General features: G+C 38.8%; 1 protein-coding gene across 1 annotated transcript in view; it reads right to left on the minus strand.

Moving 5' to 3' along the window:
• Window positions 1-20,168, minus strand: part of DACH2 (dachshund family transcription factor 2) — a 313,020-nt gene that overhangs the window by 40,397 nt on the left and 252,455 nt on the right. The window contains exon 8 of the mRNA XM_075720636.1: window positions 16,955-17,090. Coding sequence (XP_075576751.1) covers window positions 16,955-17,090 — 136 coding nt within the window. The remainder of the gene's footprint in view (window positions 1-16,954; window positions 17,091-20,168) is intronic.

Consider the following 20,168-nt stretch of genomic DNA (forward strand, 5'->3'; position numbering starts at 1 on the left):
AGCACCCTGGGCTGGTTAAAGCTGTCCCTGGCACTGCAGGGGCTGGGCTGGGTGGGCTCTGAAGGGCCCTGCCCACCCAAAGCACTCCATGATTCTATAATATGATTTTATGATTATTGCCACCACTTACACCAAACTAAGATTTAAGATGATCATTCAGTCCTGATGCACAGGCTTAGAATTAATATTCTCTCAAAAACCGCGCAAGTTAATTGCATGGGAGAAACAAAGTACAGTGCCAGTCCTGCAGTGCAGCGGGAGGAGGAAGAGTCAGCATTACACTGTTTTTTCACAGCCTCCTCCATGCTGCAGCAGGCGAATGCTGGCCCAGCCCAAGCAGTATTCAAGGTTGTCTTAAGCGACTGATGACCCTCGAACAGTCTCTCTTTTGGTCCAGGACAGCCCGAGTCAAGTCATTGCAGACACACCTCTTATTCTCTAATATGTCTTCAGTGTCACAGCTGCCAAGATGAAAATGGTTGAGCTATGGGTGATTTTGTGCCGCTGGGGAAATCCCTGCCTCTTCACACTGCCTTCTGGCCCATGGAGTGCGACACTGTCAGAGGGTAGCCATAAATATTTAAACTGGAGAGCAAAACATGGTTCATAGACTGAAACTAATTAATCAGCTGTCCAACAAAACTGAGATGCATTCAATGGAGTTCAAAACCCACGACTGCAGCCAGAACGACGTGAGATCTTACTGCAGGTCAGTCCTATTGAATCTTAACAGAAACATGGAAGAGTGCTGGGATTTGAGGGTGACCCACGGGACACGGAGATTAGGGGGTTTATTGACCAAAAATTGCTGAGGTCTCATTCTAACTGCAAATCCACATCAACACCTTTTCTGGTTTTTGATCTTTATCAATTGGCACTCGAAAGGAAACCCCAAGCCCTATTTGTTTACATCTTTCTTCCCTCCCCCACATCCAGCGTCTTTTCTTGCTGTCCTCAAGAAATCTCTCTAAATCTAGGGGAAAGGAGGATGCCATTAAAAATTGCCTTACTACACTATGTGTTAGCACCATTATATGAAATAATTGCTCCTTGGGAGATTCTAGACAGTCAATTAACCCCCAATTCATGACTCAAGTGGCAGAGCAGACACTCAATGAATAAAGGGTAGGGGTTCAATTCTCAATTAGGATGAAATTTTTTCCTTAATAGTTTAATCTTGTGGTCAATTAAATCCCCTAGCGTAGTATTAATTGTTATATGAATTCTAGGCAACTTCTAATTTAAAGGTTAGTTATGGTGTACTGCAACTGGACCAGAGTCCTGGACTTAAATTTTTCAAAGCTGAAAGCCTATTCTACCTTAAGGGAAAAAATAGTCTCTTCTGAAAAAAAAAAAAAAAAAAAAAAAAGACAAGGAAATGTCTTTACATTGTGCTTTCCTAATCCGGGATACTTTAAATGTCTTCTGTACTTTTATGCCAGAGATAAGATTGCAAAGTATGTCATAGATCATTAGAAGTAAGTTTACTGCTGCACCACATATTCATATCACTAGTTATATTACAAAGGATTTCTAAGCAGACTTTTAAGGATTAATCTCATCTGCAATTGCTGAGCTTTTTTCCTATATTGCTGGGCATAGCAGTTTGGAATAGTAGTTTACTTTTCCATCTGTTAGACATATAGAGACTATCAGTTTGTGAAGTACTTTCTTGGTAGTCTTTTTGGTAGAATAAAGTCCTGGATTTCCTCAGGGAAGCAATGGACATATGCTGATGCTCTATGGTTTCTGAGTTGCTGCAGAGATGAATTCTTCTTGGCCAGCTTTCTGTTGAATAGGTGCTGGAATCATATAAAACAGCGACTTGCAAAAAAAAAGAAGTAAAATGGTGAGTTGCCCGGCCAAATCAGTGATCTTTTTTCAACTAATTATTTTTCTTGCTCAAAATGAAGACAGTTTGTCTTTGAAAAGACTGTCTATCATTAAAACAGAAAAGTATTGAAAGTTTTTGAAACAACTATAACAGATGTCATAGTAGTTGAAAGTACAATTAGAAAGCACAACGCCGCAGAAATAAAACTTCAAACAAAAGCGGAAGGAGTTCTTTGTGCACATCAATAATTTAGAATTATTTAAGAACTGTTTTATAGATGCAAGTGGAGCTCTTTCTGTCTATATATAAATCGAATGTGGTCTTTATAAGCAAAAAAAAGGGGATACAATCCTTTTAAATTATTTTTAGGATAATTGTTTCTGCAACAAACATCATTATTTATCAGTTTTGAAAAGAAGCCAACTGCTAACATTTGAAATGCACAAATCTTGGCACACAACATAGAAAATGGTAATCTCCCCCCTTTTCAAAACCAGTTTTGCATTTATTTTACACATTTGTCAAGTTCTTATCTCAAAGCCCATGCAGCGTTACCTATTTCTATCAAAAATCATTGTATTTTATTTCTAATCGCCTTCCCATAGCTAATTTGGTAACTCAGGAAAGGAAACATTTATTGCTACCAGATGCTGTTGCCTTCCCGCTCACTCACCTATTACTATAAATTGACTCAACAACCTGGAAAACAAGGTTCAATATGTATTATTTTGCCTTCTGTATTTCTTCTGTTATAATCTTTCTTTTTAGATGAACAGTCTCATTTTAGTGATGAAAATGTTCTAAATCTACGCTACAGCTACTCATCAGCCAGGAGGTGCCCACATTACGGCGTGGTGCCATATGGTAAGACCCGAGCCAGTCTGCGTGCTACAGGCAGTTCAGCCACACGAGCCATCAGGCTCCCACTCCCCCATTTCTGATCCAGTCGTTCCCCCAGGAGAGCACCGTAACACCGCACGACCGGGCTGCGCGACTGCCGTTCCTTTGCCAGCGGTCATTTCTTTAGGGCACGTGGCGCACAACCAATGAACCCGCTTCTCTGAAGGCTGAGACGTGAACTGAGATCCCCTTCTCTTATTCTACCGACTGCAGAATTATGAAGGTATGAGTCAAAATCTTTGAAAGAGGCACCTCAATTTTTTTCTTCCTTTATTAGGTTTTTAAGGGGAAGCTGGAATAGCCCATGGAAGAGGTTGAAGAGGCTGCTCTGAACCTGATGATCTCTTTGTTTCTATATATCTCGATGTCTTTATTTCTGTATGTAAACTTTCTTAAGAAAGTAAATTATCTATTCTGTATTTGAAACTAACTGCATTGTTTTTCTCGGTTCCCTTTTGTTCTGGGTAAAACCCCTGTATACTACAATGGGGTTTTGATGGATAGGCAGTTTCGTGTATAGAGAGATGAGATGTTCCTTTTCAGATGAGAATGAAGATATGGGAATAAATGAGGGTCCTTGAGGCTGTAAATTTTCTTAAGGGGAAATGGGAACAGACGTTTTTGTAGTCACAGAAGAGAAACCAGATCCTCAACAGCTTCCACTTGCACGTTTGAACACCAGCACACAATTTCACTGAAGTCAACCAGAATACGAGAGGGGAGGCCCCGACCCAGCTACTTTGCTGCTTCCTACAGCATGAGACGCCACGCACTGCCTTTGAGACGGTGGAACGCTGACATGAAAAAACTCTAGGAAAGTACAAATCTCAAACTTTGAGACTTCAGTTATCTACCATTACAATTTATTCACCCACATATCTTTGTAGGCTAGCCCCCACTGCTGAAAAAACCCCACAAAAATTCTGTCAATTTAGCTGCAAGTATTACAGAATGATAATCATACTTTTCAGATACTTGGGACCATTGAGCTTTAGCATTTTATGTGCCTGATGATATATGAGCTGCTAGTTGTGTAAAATTAAAACCCCAGCCTGATTTATAATATGGTTAATATATGCTATATATTCAGTGATATTTACAAAACACTAATCCTAAAATAGGGTGCTGAAAATTATCTTGTGTGTGAGAGAGAATTCTTATTACAGATAAGACTATAATCTAGAAGCGCCCGACTTATTTTCTGTTGAGATTTCAACATGTATGTATAGAGATAGATTAGTAATGAATGTTCTTGAAAAAATGAAACTATCTCTCAGGAACTCATTGAATAGTTTTTGAGTATTGGTAGCCTTTTTTTTTTAAATATCAAAAACTTCGTACAAAAAACCAAAGGAACCATGGCACGATGGAATTATTACTATTGTTATTACCACTGTTGTTATGTTAATTTTACAAAAATATGCTTTCCTTAAAATACACCAGTTAAAAGAAAATTCAGTGAAAATACACTCCGTATAGAGTAATTTCAAGCTCTCCTTTCCATCTAAATCCCTTCTGCCTGTAATGCCATAGGCTATATGACAATAGTGTCAAAAGTCAAACAGCAACTCTGGCAACTCCTCCTTTAATATGTGAATTTCTCCACACTTTTGCCTTGAGGGCACCTTCATTACAATCACTTTCTGGATTTTAAAACTAACAAAAAACAAGACAACAATAATAAATACAGGCCAATCTCCTAATTGACAGCATCTAAAATGTCTCCAAAGGTTACAGATAGATAAGTAACATGTTATTTTCTGAGCAATTAATATTTTTTGACCTCTGTGAACAGACACATGCACAAGGCACCTATTCCATTTCCTGCTCCAGCTCAGCTGTCCACCAGAGATGCTCCATCCTCCAACGTGCTCTACATCAAAAGGCATCTTCTACCACACCAGAAGAGGCACTCCACTGAACTGTCATTAAAAATTTTACAGCTCTGTACCCCCCCACTGACAACACTCACACGAATAAGCCACGGGATATGTCAGCAAATTCACGCAAGCCAAGTCCAGCTATCAAAATATTGCACAGCAGTCCAGGTGACGGATAAAATAGACAGATTCAAAACTATACAATGTTTTATAGATTATAACATCTCAAAATACACCTGGAAGCAGAATTTTATTTCTTAAACTACTTGCTATAGCCTGTCATATTCTGTCAACTAGAAGAAAAATCTGCTTTGGAAACTACTGTCACATTGACTACAAAATAAAAGAAGAAAATAAATAAGTTGGTGTTTCAAGAGCAACATGCAACGGCCAAGCATGACCAAAGAAGTGTGCCTGGGGAATTCTGTACTGGAATAATCACTGTCTTTCTAGCTTTGTACTCATTTGCCTTGAATTTCAGACTTCTAATGGCTAAAAAGATAAAAGTGTAAGTGAGCCTGTGTATGTGCAATACAACCTTTTGGGAAAATTATACATTTTTAACAGTTCTCGTGAACATGATTAGGCATTACAAATACATCACAAATGAACAACATTTCAGAATGACTTAGGAGTCCAACTTCTGCTTTCCAAAGTGGCTCAATTACTTAGGGGCTGATTTTCACAGGTATTCACGCAAACTAGAGTTATGGAAATAGGAGTGATGCCTCAAAAACTCTCAGAAGCCTGATCCTTCAAGCTAAAGCTACACAGGCACTTGTGTCCTAATGCTGGGCACAGATGTGTCAATGAGGCACTAATGAGATATCTAAAAAAAACAACAGCCAATCTCACAGCTGCCTTTAGCCCTCTAAATTTATGCCCAAGGTCCCTCTGGCCACATGTATTTTGGCTGTGAAGCTTAACTTGGGTCCTATTTGAAGGATCTGAGATAGACCATAAGCCCAGGGATGTCAGTACTCCCTGGCTGATGGTCTCATAAGCCCCAAATGGAGTGGCCACTTAAGAGACAAGAGTCCTGTTTTCAAACCAGACTACTGGTTTGGGATTATTTAGTAAAGGAGTTTGGGGAGGGGAGAAAAGACACAAAGCAGCTCAACAGTGTAGCTGATAATGCAGCAGGCCAAGGGACCTAGTTAAGGAGCCTGCTCTTATGAATATTTAATCACTCAGATGAAGCGGAACAGCTTTAACTGGAGACAGTGTGATAGATGCAATGCAGAGACACAGCAGCCTGAAAGAGGCTTCACTTTGGAGAGGAGGTTCAGTCTCCTGCTACCAGCTGAGGAGTTTTTCAGAAGGAAGTTCACTTCCCACAGAGCACCCCAATGACTGGGGTACCCCAAATACAGCAAGCACAGGTGGCTCTCCTTCCATCTTTTTATCAGTCCTAAGAACCTGCTACAAGAAGAATATTCACAGCTGGAATTCTTCAGCAAATGTGAGCACTCGCCTCCCAGCTGGTGGCAGGCACCAGCCTCTCCGAGCAACCCAGGAGCCCTTCCTGTGGGCACCTCCCAGCACTGGCCAGCTTGCCAAGATAGGTCCTGGTAAAATGTCCCCATTAGCGCAAGAATGACTATGTCCTCCCTGTTATTCTCACTCTGTTATTTCATAACGTGCTGGGTTGTATAATGACTGTATAATGATCACCTCACAATCAGTCGTTTCAGGTTTGTTTATCCTTTTGGCAAATAAATTGCTCCTATGATTGAGGTAAGTTGAGAGGAAAAGCAGAGAGACATTTTAGAAACATGACAACTCCTTGGTTATTTGGCACATTTTTTCCCCACTAAATTCATTTATGGAGAATATACAGAGTAACATGAACACAAAAAAAACCTTGAATACAGTCAAGAACAAAAAAAAAAAAAAAGAAAAAAAAGTCTTCAGACATATTTCTATGTATGTGTGGTTTTCCGTGTGAGGACAGTAAGGGTTTGGGTAACGGACGTAATACGTATTTCATTTACTGGCTGATTCTTACGCTATCTCACCCATGCATCTGCTTGCTGCTGTATTAATAAGAATCAGTAAAAGAACATCACAACATTAGTACCCAACTTTTTTAAAAGTGCAGAGATTTTCACGGAAAGAATTCAAAACGGGCCATTTTTCTTCAAAATAAAGTGCTTGTTTTAAAATAGTTGAAATTATATTGACGGCTTACTATTGTGGCCTCCCACTCTTTCAGGTACAATGCTTCATTTCCAAAGTGCAGCTGATAATATGAAAAAGCTACTAATAGAACTGTCCATCCCCAGAAATAAATATGGCTATAATAAACAAGTGCCTAACACAGTAAACAGTACTGTAGTGGTGCCCTCTGCTCCAACAATCGAACGTGAAATCTCATTTCCCTGAAATTACAGCATGAGCTGGCTGTGGGGCGGACCTTCCTTACGTTCTGCAGGCTTCTGAGTTCAGCGTATGGGTCATATCAGGTCTGCTAACAAGATATCGTGTAACTCTACTGATGTAATTCAATGCAGTGCCGGAAATATAATGAAGAACACGCTTACTCTGATTTCATGACTACCTACTTCATGAGGATAATCTTTTTCCACTTCCAATCTGAGGTTAGTCCACTACCTTATATGTCCACTAAGGATTTATTACTTTTTATTATCAGGAATGTTTGTTCTAATGCAGCATGTACACACACGCTTTGGAGATGCACATAAATGTATGGTTTTGTTCTCAGCCTTCCTGTCACCAGAAACCTCTGGGCAGCAAGTCCTCCTCAATAAGGAAGAGAGAGCTCTTAATTGCCGTCTTAATGTGACTTTTATGCAGAAGGCAGACACACTCCACAGATCTTAAGACATTCAAAAGATCAAATTAGAAAAAAGTCCTGAATACATAAAAATGCTGCACAAAATACCATGCACGTGTGCTAGGTATGCTCCAAGGCTTCCCCATAACTCGTGCTTTCCTAAGGCTGCTGCCCCAGGAGCACAGCATGCAGAGCACCCCCCTGCAAGCACCTGCAGCTCTCGAGTTGTCCTCTTCTCCGGAAATTAGGTTTCCTTTATATAAAAGCAAAGTCCACTGATGCTATAAAGACTGGATTTGACCTTTGACAGCAGGAGCACACGTTGCTGTCACGATCAAGAGCATTTTTTGTCCTCTCTGTTCTTGACTGAAACAAAGGTTCTGGAGCCAGGCCACAGCTGTGACTGGGTCACTCAATAATACTTCACTGAGATGTAACATCCGTCTATGGGCAACATGACAAACTCTAAAGCCTAGCTCACTACCAGTAACCCTTAGAAAAGACACTTATATTTTATGAAGTGCGGCTTCTATGAATTTGTTGAAGGTCTTCCTCAGACACAAATATTGCAAAACTTTCAAAATCACCAATTAAAAATTTTTGTTATTAAATTTTTATCCGTTCACTTACTTTGGCTTGAATCGAATGCATGAAATATGCCAAAAATGTCTCTTCTTATAACAGACACCTGTACTGAAAGCAGAAATTTCAGGTTTTTAAGTAGTTTCCTAGTGAAGAAGTGTTTGATGGTAGTCTTTGTTCTCCTTGCTAGAAACGACATGGTTTTTTTCAGTAAGGTATACTGTCTGCACAAACAAAAATTTCAAGCAGTGACAGTCTAAGACTTACTGGATGAGTTGAAACAGAGGAGAACCTATTCCTTCCCTACACGTATGCATGGTCGCACACTTGGGCACACAAATGCAAACGCACGATTTCTCATGAGCAGGTTTGGTGCTTATGGCTGGCTCAGAGCACAGGCAGGGGGAGGCGGAACCCCTCTCCGCGCGTTCCCAGAGATCTCAAGGATTTCTGTAACACGAGAAAACCATTCAGCAACCTTTCAGGATGCATGTTTTTCAGATCATACTGCTCGTAATGAGGACTGAAGGCAAACTTATTAAATAACTCATAGACATTAAGAATGTCACCAACTGCAGCATTCAGGTTAATGACTTTGCATCAGAAGTACTACAAATCAGAGAATTCAAAGGGTCAGTTTTAACACAAGTGCTAACTCTAAGGAAAAGATTCCTGGGCCTAATCCAAGATGGTCACTGGGTGCCCATCAGCAATTTTTCTCCCCTTTTTATGCCTTTCAAATCTGATATAGCTCAATAACATGGACCTACCTAAAACTCAGTTCACAGTACTGGAGGAAAAGTGGAAATGGTAGAACTCTGAAGAGACAACCTGACTTTGGAGAGTGGCTACCTTATTTCAGTCTTATTTCATTATTTTCCAATTTTATTCCAAAAACTTACACAAATACCTTACTAAAAAAAAATGGTCCAAAGCCTTTTCAGTAAAGAAAATTTCATTATTTCAGCATGTTTATATAGACTCATAATTTGTAGTGTTTAGACAGCAATACATTAAAGTCACTGAAATCTGATAAATAAAACATATGAATAAATTATGTATCAATGTAAGAAACTGCCTTGGTCCAGCTGCCAAGATAATTATGCAGCAGGTAGAAAAAATGCATTCTTAAAAATGATTCTGCAAATAAAGTTCTAATATAAACTTAATGTAAAAGATGTGACCTTGGAATTCTTCATTAATATCTCTTGCATAACTGCTCTTGTATTTATAAATGTTTGAACAAGGGTTAAACACACAATCATAATGAGTCTAGACACTTCAAAAATTAAAGCTCTACCATTACTTTCTATTTACATATATTGTGACTCCAAGATAAGAGTTTGCCTTGGTTTCATGGGTTTGGGGTTTTTTTTGATTGATTTGACGAAAGATCACATCTAGTCTTAGGCCACCATTTTAAGAGTTGTCAGTTCACTTGTGGGTTAAATTTAACAACCAAAAAAACTTGTGGAAAAAGCCTTTACCGAGAATAGACCACTGTGCTGCTTATCTTTTAGTATTCTCAGAGGATAGAAAATGTAAAAATAACTCTGAATTTTCCAGTGAACATTTGTGCTGCGCATGTCACTTAAGGTTTTTGGAAAAAGAAACCCTTGCAATCTTTAAACCCATGTATTACGGCATCCACTGCTTATGAAATGACCCCCGGCTCTCTAATAGACAAACTTAGGTACCGAAAGGAACATGACTTCACTTCTAATTTGGGGAGCTGAATTTCACGTATCTCAAGGGGAGATTCATGAGCACATTCGTGAAGAACACTGCTTTTTTCTCATTACATCTTTAACGTGCAAGTATTGATACGTCAAAGAAACAGCATGGTGAACATTTGAAGTGTTGGCACCTATCGTACACTTAGTATGCACGCTGTGTCTTACAGCTTCATACTCTTAGTTCTCTTTCTTATTCCTTGCACTCTCCATCTGGATGCTTTCAGATTAATTGTTGAAAAGTCCTCTCTCTGGAGGACACCCCCCCACCGAGGCCTGTTGCCGTTTCAGGTGTTCTGCACCTGCTTGTTCTCCTCCCCTCGCATGGTGAGTAACCCACTCCTTTGGCAATGATTAATTCAAACAGCAGAGAACCTCTTTTCTGCTAATGAAATACAATAAATAAATATAGTTATTCTTTCATTACCGTAGTCTCTGGCCATCTGAAAATATTTCACTCAGCTGACAGAAATGATGCAAAATTCCCATTTCCTTGAAGTAATAAAGGGAAAGGTGTTATTTAATAAAATGAAAAGGGATAACTGCCAGATGCACAGTTTTGGAGACTACCATCTACTGGAAACATGAGACATAGCCCTTGAGCCCAGACTTGTGCTCTGAAGACGCAGACAACTGGGCTAAAGGCGGGTAGCATCGCCACCGAGCAGCCCTGCGAAATCCAGAGCAAATCACTTTCTCAACAAATACAATCTTAATTTCTACTCAAAGACTGCTTGAACAACAGTTAAGTCTGAAGATACTGGTCATTTACGAAATTTTCCTATGAAATTCTGCTCTGGTTCACTCAGGGTGGAGTGCAGCGCCAGCGCCCCAAACACCGGCGAACGCCCGGCCAAAGCAGGCGGCGGTGCCCGGGGCCCACACGTCCAGCTTGCCTCCGGCTGCGGTCAGGGCGGAGGGGCAGGGCTGCCACGTGCCGGGGTCTCCCCAGGGCTCCGGGCACGGCACCGGCACCGGCACCGGCGTACGGCACTCGCGCGGCCTGTGAGCGTGTACCCTTCCTGTCCGGGATAATAACCAGTAGTATTAGCTGGGGGAGCGAGCCTCCAAAATACCAGGCTCTGGCCAAACTCTGTTCCCCTTGAAGACATCACAAACATTCCCAGTGATTTCACTGTGGCAAGACTTGGGCCAGTGCCTTTTATTACTCCATCTTCTATGAGGAGTTCGAAATATTTTTTGTCATGCAGTCAAACAGAATAATTGTACCGGCATTTAAATCCGACTGGAAGGCATGGCCAAATTCTTTTCTGGCTCGTTTACCCTTCCTAATGCCAGAATTCATATGGAGGTTTCTATAAAGCCTATACAGTGCTGTGTCAAACACAATCCTTTCCCATACAAGAGATTTTTTCCAGGATATATACTGAAGCAGATGAATTTAAAATTTAGTTTCTGTGAGCAATTGTGCAGGTAAAATGTAACTGCTTAAAACCAGACACAGCAAGTAAGCACGATCAGGAAGAATTTGTGTTTAAGCTTCTGTAAACATCTGGGGCTATGTTCTGGAGGGGGATTTTCTAACTCTGTTTCTTCTCACTAGCGATTTCAAGATAAAGTACAGATTACTCTTCATACGGTTTTCACTCACACCCTGACATGGATGCACAGGCAAAATGCTTGTGCGCCCTAATGGTTAAAGGTGTTTGACAACAATATAATAATGTATTTTGTACAAAAAAAATAAAACTGCAGACCTATAAAGATGTTTCACTTGGTGTCCTCTAACACTAAGCCTGACCATACTTCCTAAAAAGATGATGAAAGGATGCAGAGTAATGGAGATTTGATGGCAGTTCTCCTTCAAAAACCTTAAAGGTATGGTCTGGAACTGGGCTCTAACCCCTCTGTGCTGAGCCAACTGCTGCTTCTGTAAATTCTGCCCCACCAACACATGCAAACAGCTCAACATAATTGGAACAACCTCTTATTAACTGTCTTTTAAAGAAAAGCTGTTAAGCTGTATTCTCTTCAGCCCTAATTACCTTGAAATGACTTTGATGAAAACGAAGTGGTACGTTTTTGTCTGGTGCTGAGATCACTTACAATGGGACACGGAAAACAAAAACTGTGTATCCTGAGGGATAACACAGTTTTTGCCTATAATAATTACAATAGCTTTCATTGGTTTTTATGCTAAGATTCCATGTAAGTAGGACTACTGCTAAATTTTAGTTACTTAATTTTCATTTGTTGCTCTCTTAATTGTTACAGAGTGCTCAGATTTGTAAAGTTGTATCAAGGTGTATAACACAAAAACATGTTCAATATATGCCTTCAATAATTTCTTTGTTGTTTGAAAACTTCCAACTTACAGCAAAGCTGGCATTTTATGGCCTGCAGAGCTATAAATCATTTTTAAAATCATGATGATATTACTCAAAACAGATGTGAAAACATATGTTTGCCACGGCTGTATAAACCGCTTACTTGTCATACTTAATAAATGTTGATACTTTTATTTTAACTACATTCCTTCTTAATAACTTTGAAAATCTTTTCCATGGTAAATATATTTTGCCTTAGTAGAAGTAATGGCAGGTTTTGAAAAACAAAGCTTGTTCTGTATACAGCTTCCATGTATGTTTTTTGCTGAGCAGCCCAGCACAGATCACACTCTTCAGTGACTGTCCACAGCTGACTATGAAAAACATTCAACGTATTTGAGGTGCACCAGAGCCCAAAATAATTATACACAAGAGAATAACAACAGTATCAGGAACAAAGAATCTATGTGGGAGCGAGACAAATCATTGAGGAACAACCGCGCTTGCATGGGGTGACAGGAAGGCCCAGCTCACAGGGGCCGCGGGTTTTCAGCAGCAGAGTACCGACTCTGTCCTACTGGCGCAGTCCATCAAGTATTGGGTGCTTGCATCCTATAGAAGAGATTCCTACAGGAACGGTAATACAGGCCTGCCACACTGCCAAATGCAAAATCAGCTTGGAATTGTTGGATATACAATGTTGGTGCCTTTAAAACGTCAGCATTTGTCCCATTATAAAGTCATCAAAAGCTTTCGGTTCTGGACCCGTGGGATTACTTGAAAATTACATCTTTACTTGACAAAAGGAAGTAATTTCTCATTCTCATATTTTCAGAGAAAATCTTGACCTGTGCAGACCAAGTAGAAAACCAGAAACATTATTCTATCTTTGAAATGATAATTTAAAATGTCTCATGATTTTGAAGCACCTTTTTCTGATGCAGGTGAATCTCTGAACACTAAGTTCATCCTAAAAAAATCCTGTCAGTGCATGCAGAAGTAACACATGTACAAAGACATATTTCCCAGTACATAATTGATTGAAGAAAGATAATACTATGCAAAAATGTAGACCAGGAAATTAATAAACCTATACAACTTTAATCTTAAGGTGAACTATGGTACACAAAATGTTAGCATCAGATCTTTGTGATTTCGTACATGTTACAACGAATGTTCAATGATCGCAGGAGCCTGGGAATAGGGTTCACAGGTGGCGGGGTTGAAATTATTTCCAGGCTGTTGGGGATTTCTCAATTGTCTTTTCTGATTCTTAAACTGTACCTTCCTTCATCCGTCCTGAGTGACAGGACTGCTACCACCAGTAACTACATCATTTGCATCTTCGAACCCCACAGGATATTGAATTGTTTCTCTGAAAAATGACTGAACATGTGGCAAGAAACCATGCACAGTTCCAAAAAAATTTAAATCAACTACACTTTCAGATTTAGATTAAATACTCACCTATGCAATCACTACAGAAAAGTAATATTTTAATCTTAGGAATGAAGGTATGGTTGATAACTGTTTTGGCCTCTGGTGTTGGTCCATAAATGCCAACAGGAGTCAAGAGGGAAATATTTAAGCATGATGATCCAGAAAGAAAATTATCTCAGAATGGCACAAAAGGGCTCTTTTGGGGTTCATGAGGAAAGTGCTTAAATGTCTAGAGAAACGAGGGAATAGAAAACAGCTTCTTCTGCTTTCAAGAGGAGACAGAGTTGAGTATTAAAATACAAAATATAGGAAGGAAGTTTCAGGCTCTTCCTACCTGTAACTGGATCAGTCATAGATGTCTAAGGAATAGAGCTGATCATACAAAATCATGAATCTGCTCAAATAATTTTATATAACTCTGGAACCACAGGGCACACAGAGCCTCCAAATTCTCTTGAGTAACTCACAAAATGGTCTATAACTGCCTTTTTAGTTTCCTCAGAAAATACATTAAACACAGAGAGTGCAATCACTTACGCAGGCCTAAGGTGTATGAGTTTGTCTGATATTTTCAGATAACCTAAAATTACCTCAATCAAAATATAAATCCATTTGTGTTTTCATTTATAATAAAATGCTCATATTTACAGTAGACTTATAAGTACCTTTAGCTTATTTTGTCTCCTCTTTTGGTCACATCCTTCTCTTTCTTTTTCTTCACATCTTCTTCACTCTGAAACCTTAACATCTCCCTCAATATATGCCTTTGCAGTACTTTTCCAGTATTCCCTTACCTTCAGCTTTTATTTCTTCAACTACATCCCATGGTCTTTTTTTTGCAAGCACTCATTTTGTGTGGTGTTTTCTGTACATACTGCCAGAATAAACCTCTCGCCTATTAATATGATTTTTTTTTGTTTGTTTGTTATATTTGCAAGGAAAAAAAATGGCTGCTTCTTCCTCCATGGGCAGCCACAGATGCCACGTGCTCTCTGTCACAACACTCCCCCAGGGCTTACCTGCGTACACCGACGTATTCACTTGCTCCGGTAGCCAACAACCACTGCAGGGAGAACCGAGCAGAGGAGGCACTTCCCTGCCTACAGGACAACCACTACAGGCCAAACATCACTTCTTCCCTTGCTGCCTCTCACTTGTGAGGGAACGTAATATTAGCAGACACCAAAAAATGGCTTATTTCCCTCACCTACGTACCAGCAGTAGAGTAGTCTGCACACACAGCCACTGGAGGCAAAGAAACAATACCATGTGACGAATCAAATATTTGCTAGGAACTTCATAAATAATTGAGTCAAAGACTGGCAAAATATTAGCCCCATACTATATAAACAGAGAGAAGCACAGATCTGATTGTTTACACTTCCTAAGGAGAACGCCATGTAAATTCACTGGATACATTATTCATTGCAATTAGGCACTTAGCTCTCTTAAATTTATAATATTATGCCATTGCATATGCAGAATACTAGAAAAAGGAATAAACCACATAATAAGTGTAATTAAATGCCTGAGATGGAAAACAGTCTGTAATTTTACCTTTCTCCTTTTGTATTTTTTTTAGGCTGGTCCCAGTTTCTTGATCAATGATTTCTCCTTCCCTGCTGTTGGTCAGCATGGCTAAAAAAATCAGAGTGCACAGCTATATAACACTGTCAGTAAAAAATGTCAGAAGAGAGGAAAATATTAAATTATATTTCCTCTTTGTCAATATTTTGGTATTTTAACATTTATTTATACTATATGAGTTCTAAAGCAATTGACCATTTTTATTGTCCATCATCAACCATTTCACTGTCCCAGTTCAGCCCTTAGAGCCAAGTAAAATAAGCAGCAAAAGCAAATTTACTCAAGTTGATTAAGCAAAGATACCAAGATAGAATCCAAATTACTACTGAGATGAATGTGATTTCTTATGAAATGTTCAAATTAACTAATTAGAAAAGTAATTCACAGAAATAATTTTGGGGAAAAATACATTTAAGGATTTAAGTATTAGTAATTATCTATAAAGCAGCAAGCTTAATAAAAAAGACAGATAGATAGTAACCCAAATTGATAGATGACAGTGAAAAAACAATACGCTGTAGTGTCAAAATTCTTTACTTAACACCTGCAAGATCAGTGAGAGGTGTTAAGTTCATGATTTCAGGATGCCTATTTTCTTTGTTCTTATTTGATTAAAACATTTCCTTCTCTGCAATTAACCAGTTACAGAATTTAAAGTTTAACTTGTTAAAAACTTCATCGCCATATTTTAGGGAAAGATTTTTTTTTTTTTAATTAAATTGCAGAAGTAAAAATATATATGTATTTGTATATAGGTACAAGTATATATACCTATCTTTACAACAGTAAGCATTAGACTTCAACACAGAGAAATGTGTGGTTCAACATAAATAAGACCTCATTTTCTTTAAAAAAACGTTCAGCACCATTTCTGGAGCCCAGAGGCTTTGCAGTGTGTGCTACTACTATTAATAAAACAAGTTATAGTAGCTTTCAAAAGCTACAGTGAGGACAAAAGTCCTTTTTTCACCGGTGCTATAGGAAGTTGCATTTCTTGTCCTGTATATTTCTAGCCCTATTTTACATCTGAAAAAGCTGAGGGGAATCTACTTTCTAGTCTCTGCCATGTGTGTGCATATGTTTAGGCAAGTTAGTTCAGGTTCCACTGACTAGTTTGTGTAGAGCCAACTGTGCGATGTAGTGCCATGGTGCTGCTATGTGGCCCAGAGTCAAAATTGCAAAATCCCAGCAAGCAGCTGAATAGTTACTTGATGGGAGTGAAGTCTACACTGACTTACATGGACTGCACTGTTTTTGTAGTTTAAATCTAGCTTAGCAATGCCCGCATAGGCTCCAGTCACTGTGAAGACAACAGTGTTGACGTACACTGACATGAAGAGATGTTAATTGACTTGCCCTAGATCCCTCTTGGAAGCACCAAGAATAGGATCTAAACTTCCTCTAGACTGAATTAGCATTTTAAACACAAGATCAATAATGCACAGGCTGTGAAAGCTGTGGTGAAGACACCAAAAAAAAAATCAAAAAAACCCTCAGCCTCGTACAGATGAGGGAATGCATAGGCATGAGGAGCGTTTTGGAATGGAAAAGCCATCGTATAATCTGTGACTTTTCTGACATACACACAAAGAAAAAGATATCTTGCTCTTTTTCAATTCCAGGTGCCTTCAGAGGCACTTTCTTACTCCAGCGTGCAAGAGAAGTTGATTGTGCCAGAGAATGGGTGATATCTTCTGTGCATGGGTGGATACTGGCACAAAATGAATCTGCGGGGCTGGGTTCTGCGTAGTGACGAACCTAATAAAACAAACTACAGTAATGAACTTTCTGGGGTTTTTTTAGCATGTGAGTGCTTTCTTGAGTTTCCCAGCAAAGAAATATTTGCCTCAACAAACTTCTAAAATTCTTGAGCTCAGTAACTGCGAAGGGGTGTGAGGCTGCAGAGCACTAACCAATTCTGTCCGGTGTGTTGTCCAACTGGGACGGCGAGCTGGACACGCTGCTGCTCTGATGGGAGGAAGCGTGGCTCCCAGGCCGCTGACTGTCTTCTAGAGACGGAGCTGGAGAAGGGCTGTCTTGAATCCTTTCCTTGAAACAGAAATAAAACAAGGTCTGTGCAATTTGATTCATGAACTTGACTGAAGTTCAATGAAAAAAATGAAGTCGGCTAAAACAGCAATAACAAATGGTCTTTCCGAGATAAATAGTGAACAGAATTCACATCGAAAGAGCAGTATAGTCTTCCATAGCCAAAAGAGTATAGCCTTCTACATGCAATGTATCTGGGCACAGCTCTTCATCCTTTGTGTCATGGTGTTTGCCACCTCTTCTCGTTTTTTCCTTGGTAACTTTTTACTCTCTAACTTTTTCACACATGGGAACAGAGAACGTTCCTTCATGTTGTTTTCACAAACTACTTTTAATCTACAGATAGTAAAATTGACCTATATGAGTCACATTTCAAATAAACAATTCAGATTTGGACTTAACAGTCACTAAATGCAGTCAAATTTGTAAACTCACTAGAATATGTTCCTGAATAAATTACATCAATATCTTGTAATTTATTACAAGACAGACAAAATTTAAAAGCTGTGGCACTGGTAAGAACTTCACTTCTGCATGAAAAGCACCGCTGGCTAGCAAAAATAACAATGTGCTTGCAAATTCTTATGTGTACATTTGCACACAAAACTTTGATATTAACCTCTAGTTTAAATATACATAGTACTTTAGGTAAGGAGAAGAAAAAGGGTAAGAAGTTATAAAAATTTTAACAAAATGAAATTCTGCAGTTCTGTATATCTATACTTGCAGATTGCCTGAAGATACCATGGAGTTTTTATCAGTAAAAATCTTTAGGAACAGGTTAGACAAGTGTGGCATTAAGTAATAATTCATCCTGTCTTGAGGAAGGCAAGAGATTACATGACCACTTGAGATCCCTTCCAACCCAATGATTCCACATGTATAGATTTTCTGAATTAATTCAGAATTCCAGTTCCCTTCATTCCTGATCCCAGGACCAACAGAAAATGAGAATCTTTGAAAAGGGACAGATCATGACCTGAGATACGCTAGAGATTCTTATCTTAAAATCCCTTCTATGTTTTAAATCCTCTATTAGAAGTTCTTGAAAGTGTAGTTCCAGTGGAGAGACACTAACAAGGAGATGCTTGAATTTACAGAATTCCAGAAACTGCATCTTTGGAGTTGCCCTCATCCCTGGCAACCAGCTGTTCCCTGTGGAAACTCAGAACTGAAATATTACTTTCTTTTTTTAAAAAGGGAGATCATCTTGCCCCCACCTCATTAAAAATCACAATTACACTGTGAACTGAGGAAGTTGTCTCAAAGGAACTTCGCAATTTTTCTGCCTTTCCAACCTATTCTCAAAGATTTTTCATTAGAAGTATGCAATCTGGCTACTTGGTGGCAATTTACCTTGTGCTTTTGAAAATAAACTCAACAGCATCTGAACTTTTTATGCAGTTTTTGCTAGACAGTATCCTAAATCAATATTATAGCTTTAGGAAGAGAACGGTAGATTCTAATAGTTTTTCCATTATAAATAGCTAGCATAATAGCTTCTGCTCATAACCTACTGGGGCAATTCATTAATAACACTGGCAGTACGATCAACATTTTAAGAATATTCTGTTACCCATTGAAGCCATCTCTCTAAACCGCACTCATCTTCATATTTACAGACACATTCGAGAATGATGGAAAGGGAATGTGTGACTGGATCCTCCTAATAGCAAGGGGTGGCATTTGCCCATCCCAATCACAGCAACTGAAAACACAGCACTGAATGTGTTTTTAATAGGATAGTTATTGTACATTAAATAACAACTGAGCCTCAAAATCACGTAACAGATGTGTATCTATTACATAGCTGTTAATCCTCAACAGATCTGTTTTCACTAATTATGTGTTATTTAATGAACATACAATAACTAATAAATCTTAGAGGGAGACTTTTAATTGCAATATTTTTGAATGCTAATTAAGAATGTTTATTAAGTTGTAACAGACATGAATCTATTATGTTGAGTCACAAGTTCTTAACATTTTGAAAACTGACTGGTTTTAAACAAATGTTCAAATTCTGGGGGAAAAAAAGTCAAAGTCACTGATCTTAAAGTCTCCTGTGTTTCCTTCTTCTCAGTCTCCAAAAGAGTGATTTTAGAGGTTGCCGAGATGAACGGAAGAGTAAAAGAGAGTCACGACTTACTCTGTGGATGGGTTGCTTCTTGAGTTACTTTTAAAGGAAGTCACATTCTTACCCCAAGAAGTATTCTCCTAAATAAATGATGACTCCTATACATGCAATCCTGAGCTTATAAATACTGTGTGCCTTTTACCTTTGTGTAAATAATAGCTTCCAAATAGGTTACTGCTAACAGGCTACAACTCTGACTGTAATTTTATTTGCCTGGATTTCAGTTTTAACAGTCCTCTTTGGCACTATTTCCTCTCTTTTTACCACAACGAGTACTCAATTTACAATTAAGATATCATTTTGAAATGATTACTTTCACAGAAGAGTACATCGTTTAAGTAAATTTCATTGTCTATTGCGACCATGAAAATGAATAGCCAAGGAGAGGACATGCCAACTGTTCTGCCAAAAAAACTATGAACAAATATGACTATGAATTAACACTTAGATATCACACAAACAGCCATATATGTCATCTTAAATGGGAGTTATCTGAGTAATTCAAAAGCTGATGATTTGGAAAAGCAAAGTATTGGAGCTCCTTCTGGTAACTGCATTTCCCATTCTCTTGCTATAAAATAATCTCTGCTTCAAGTAATTTGCCTTCAAACTCAGGGTCTTGGTTTGAAATGTTCAGGCAGAAATAAAAGTGTCAAATAATAATGTCATTCTTAATCACACAGTGAATCACCTTCTAGGAGAATTAGTTGATTATGTCATCTAGCGTCTTACCAGTTACAAAAATTTACATAGAGGGAAGATACACTTCTCCCTATAAGCAACACAGGAGCTGGAATTTTCTCTGTATCACATGTACAACAAACGATGATAGAGCATCATCACGTAAGACTGCATATGGATCAAGAAATTGTTTATTTCTAAATGTTTGTGTGTAAATGTAATGCTGAATTTCCCCTACTATAATGAGTAACACTACGAAC

The sequence above is a fragment of the Pelecanus crispus genome, chromosome 13, assembly GCF_030463565.1.
Source record: "Pelecanus crispus isolate bPelCri1 chromosome 13, bPelCri1.pri, whole genome shotgun sequence".
In the NCBI taxonomy this organism is placed as follows: domain Eukaryota; kingdom Metazoa; phylum Chordata; class Aves; order Pelecaniformes; family Pelecanidae; genus Pelecanus; species Pelecanus crispus.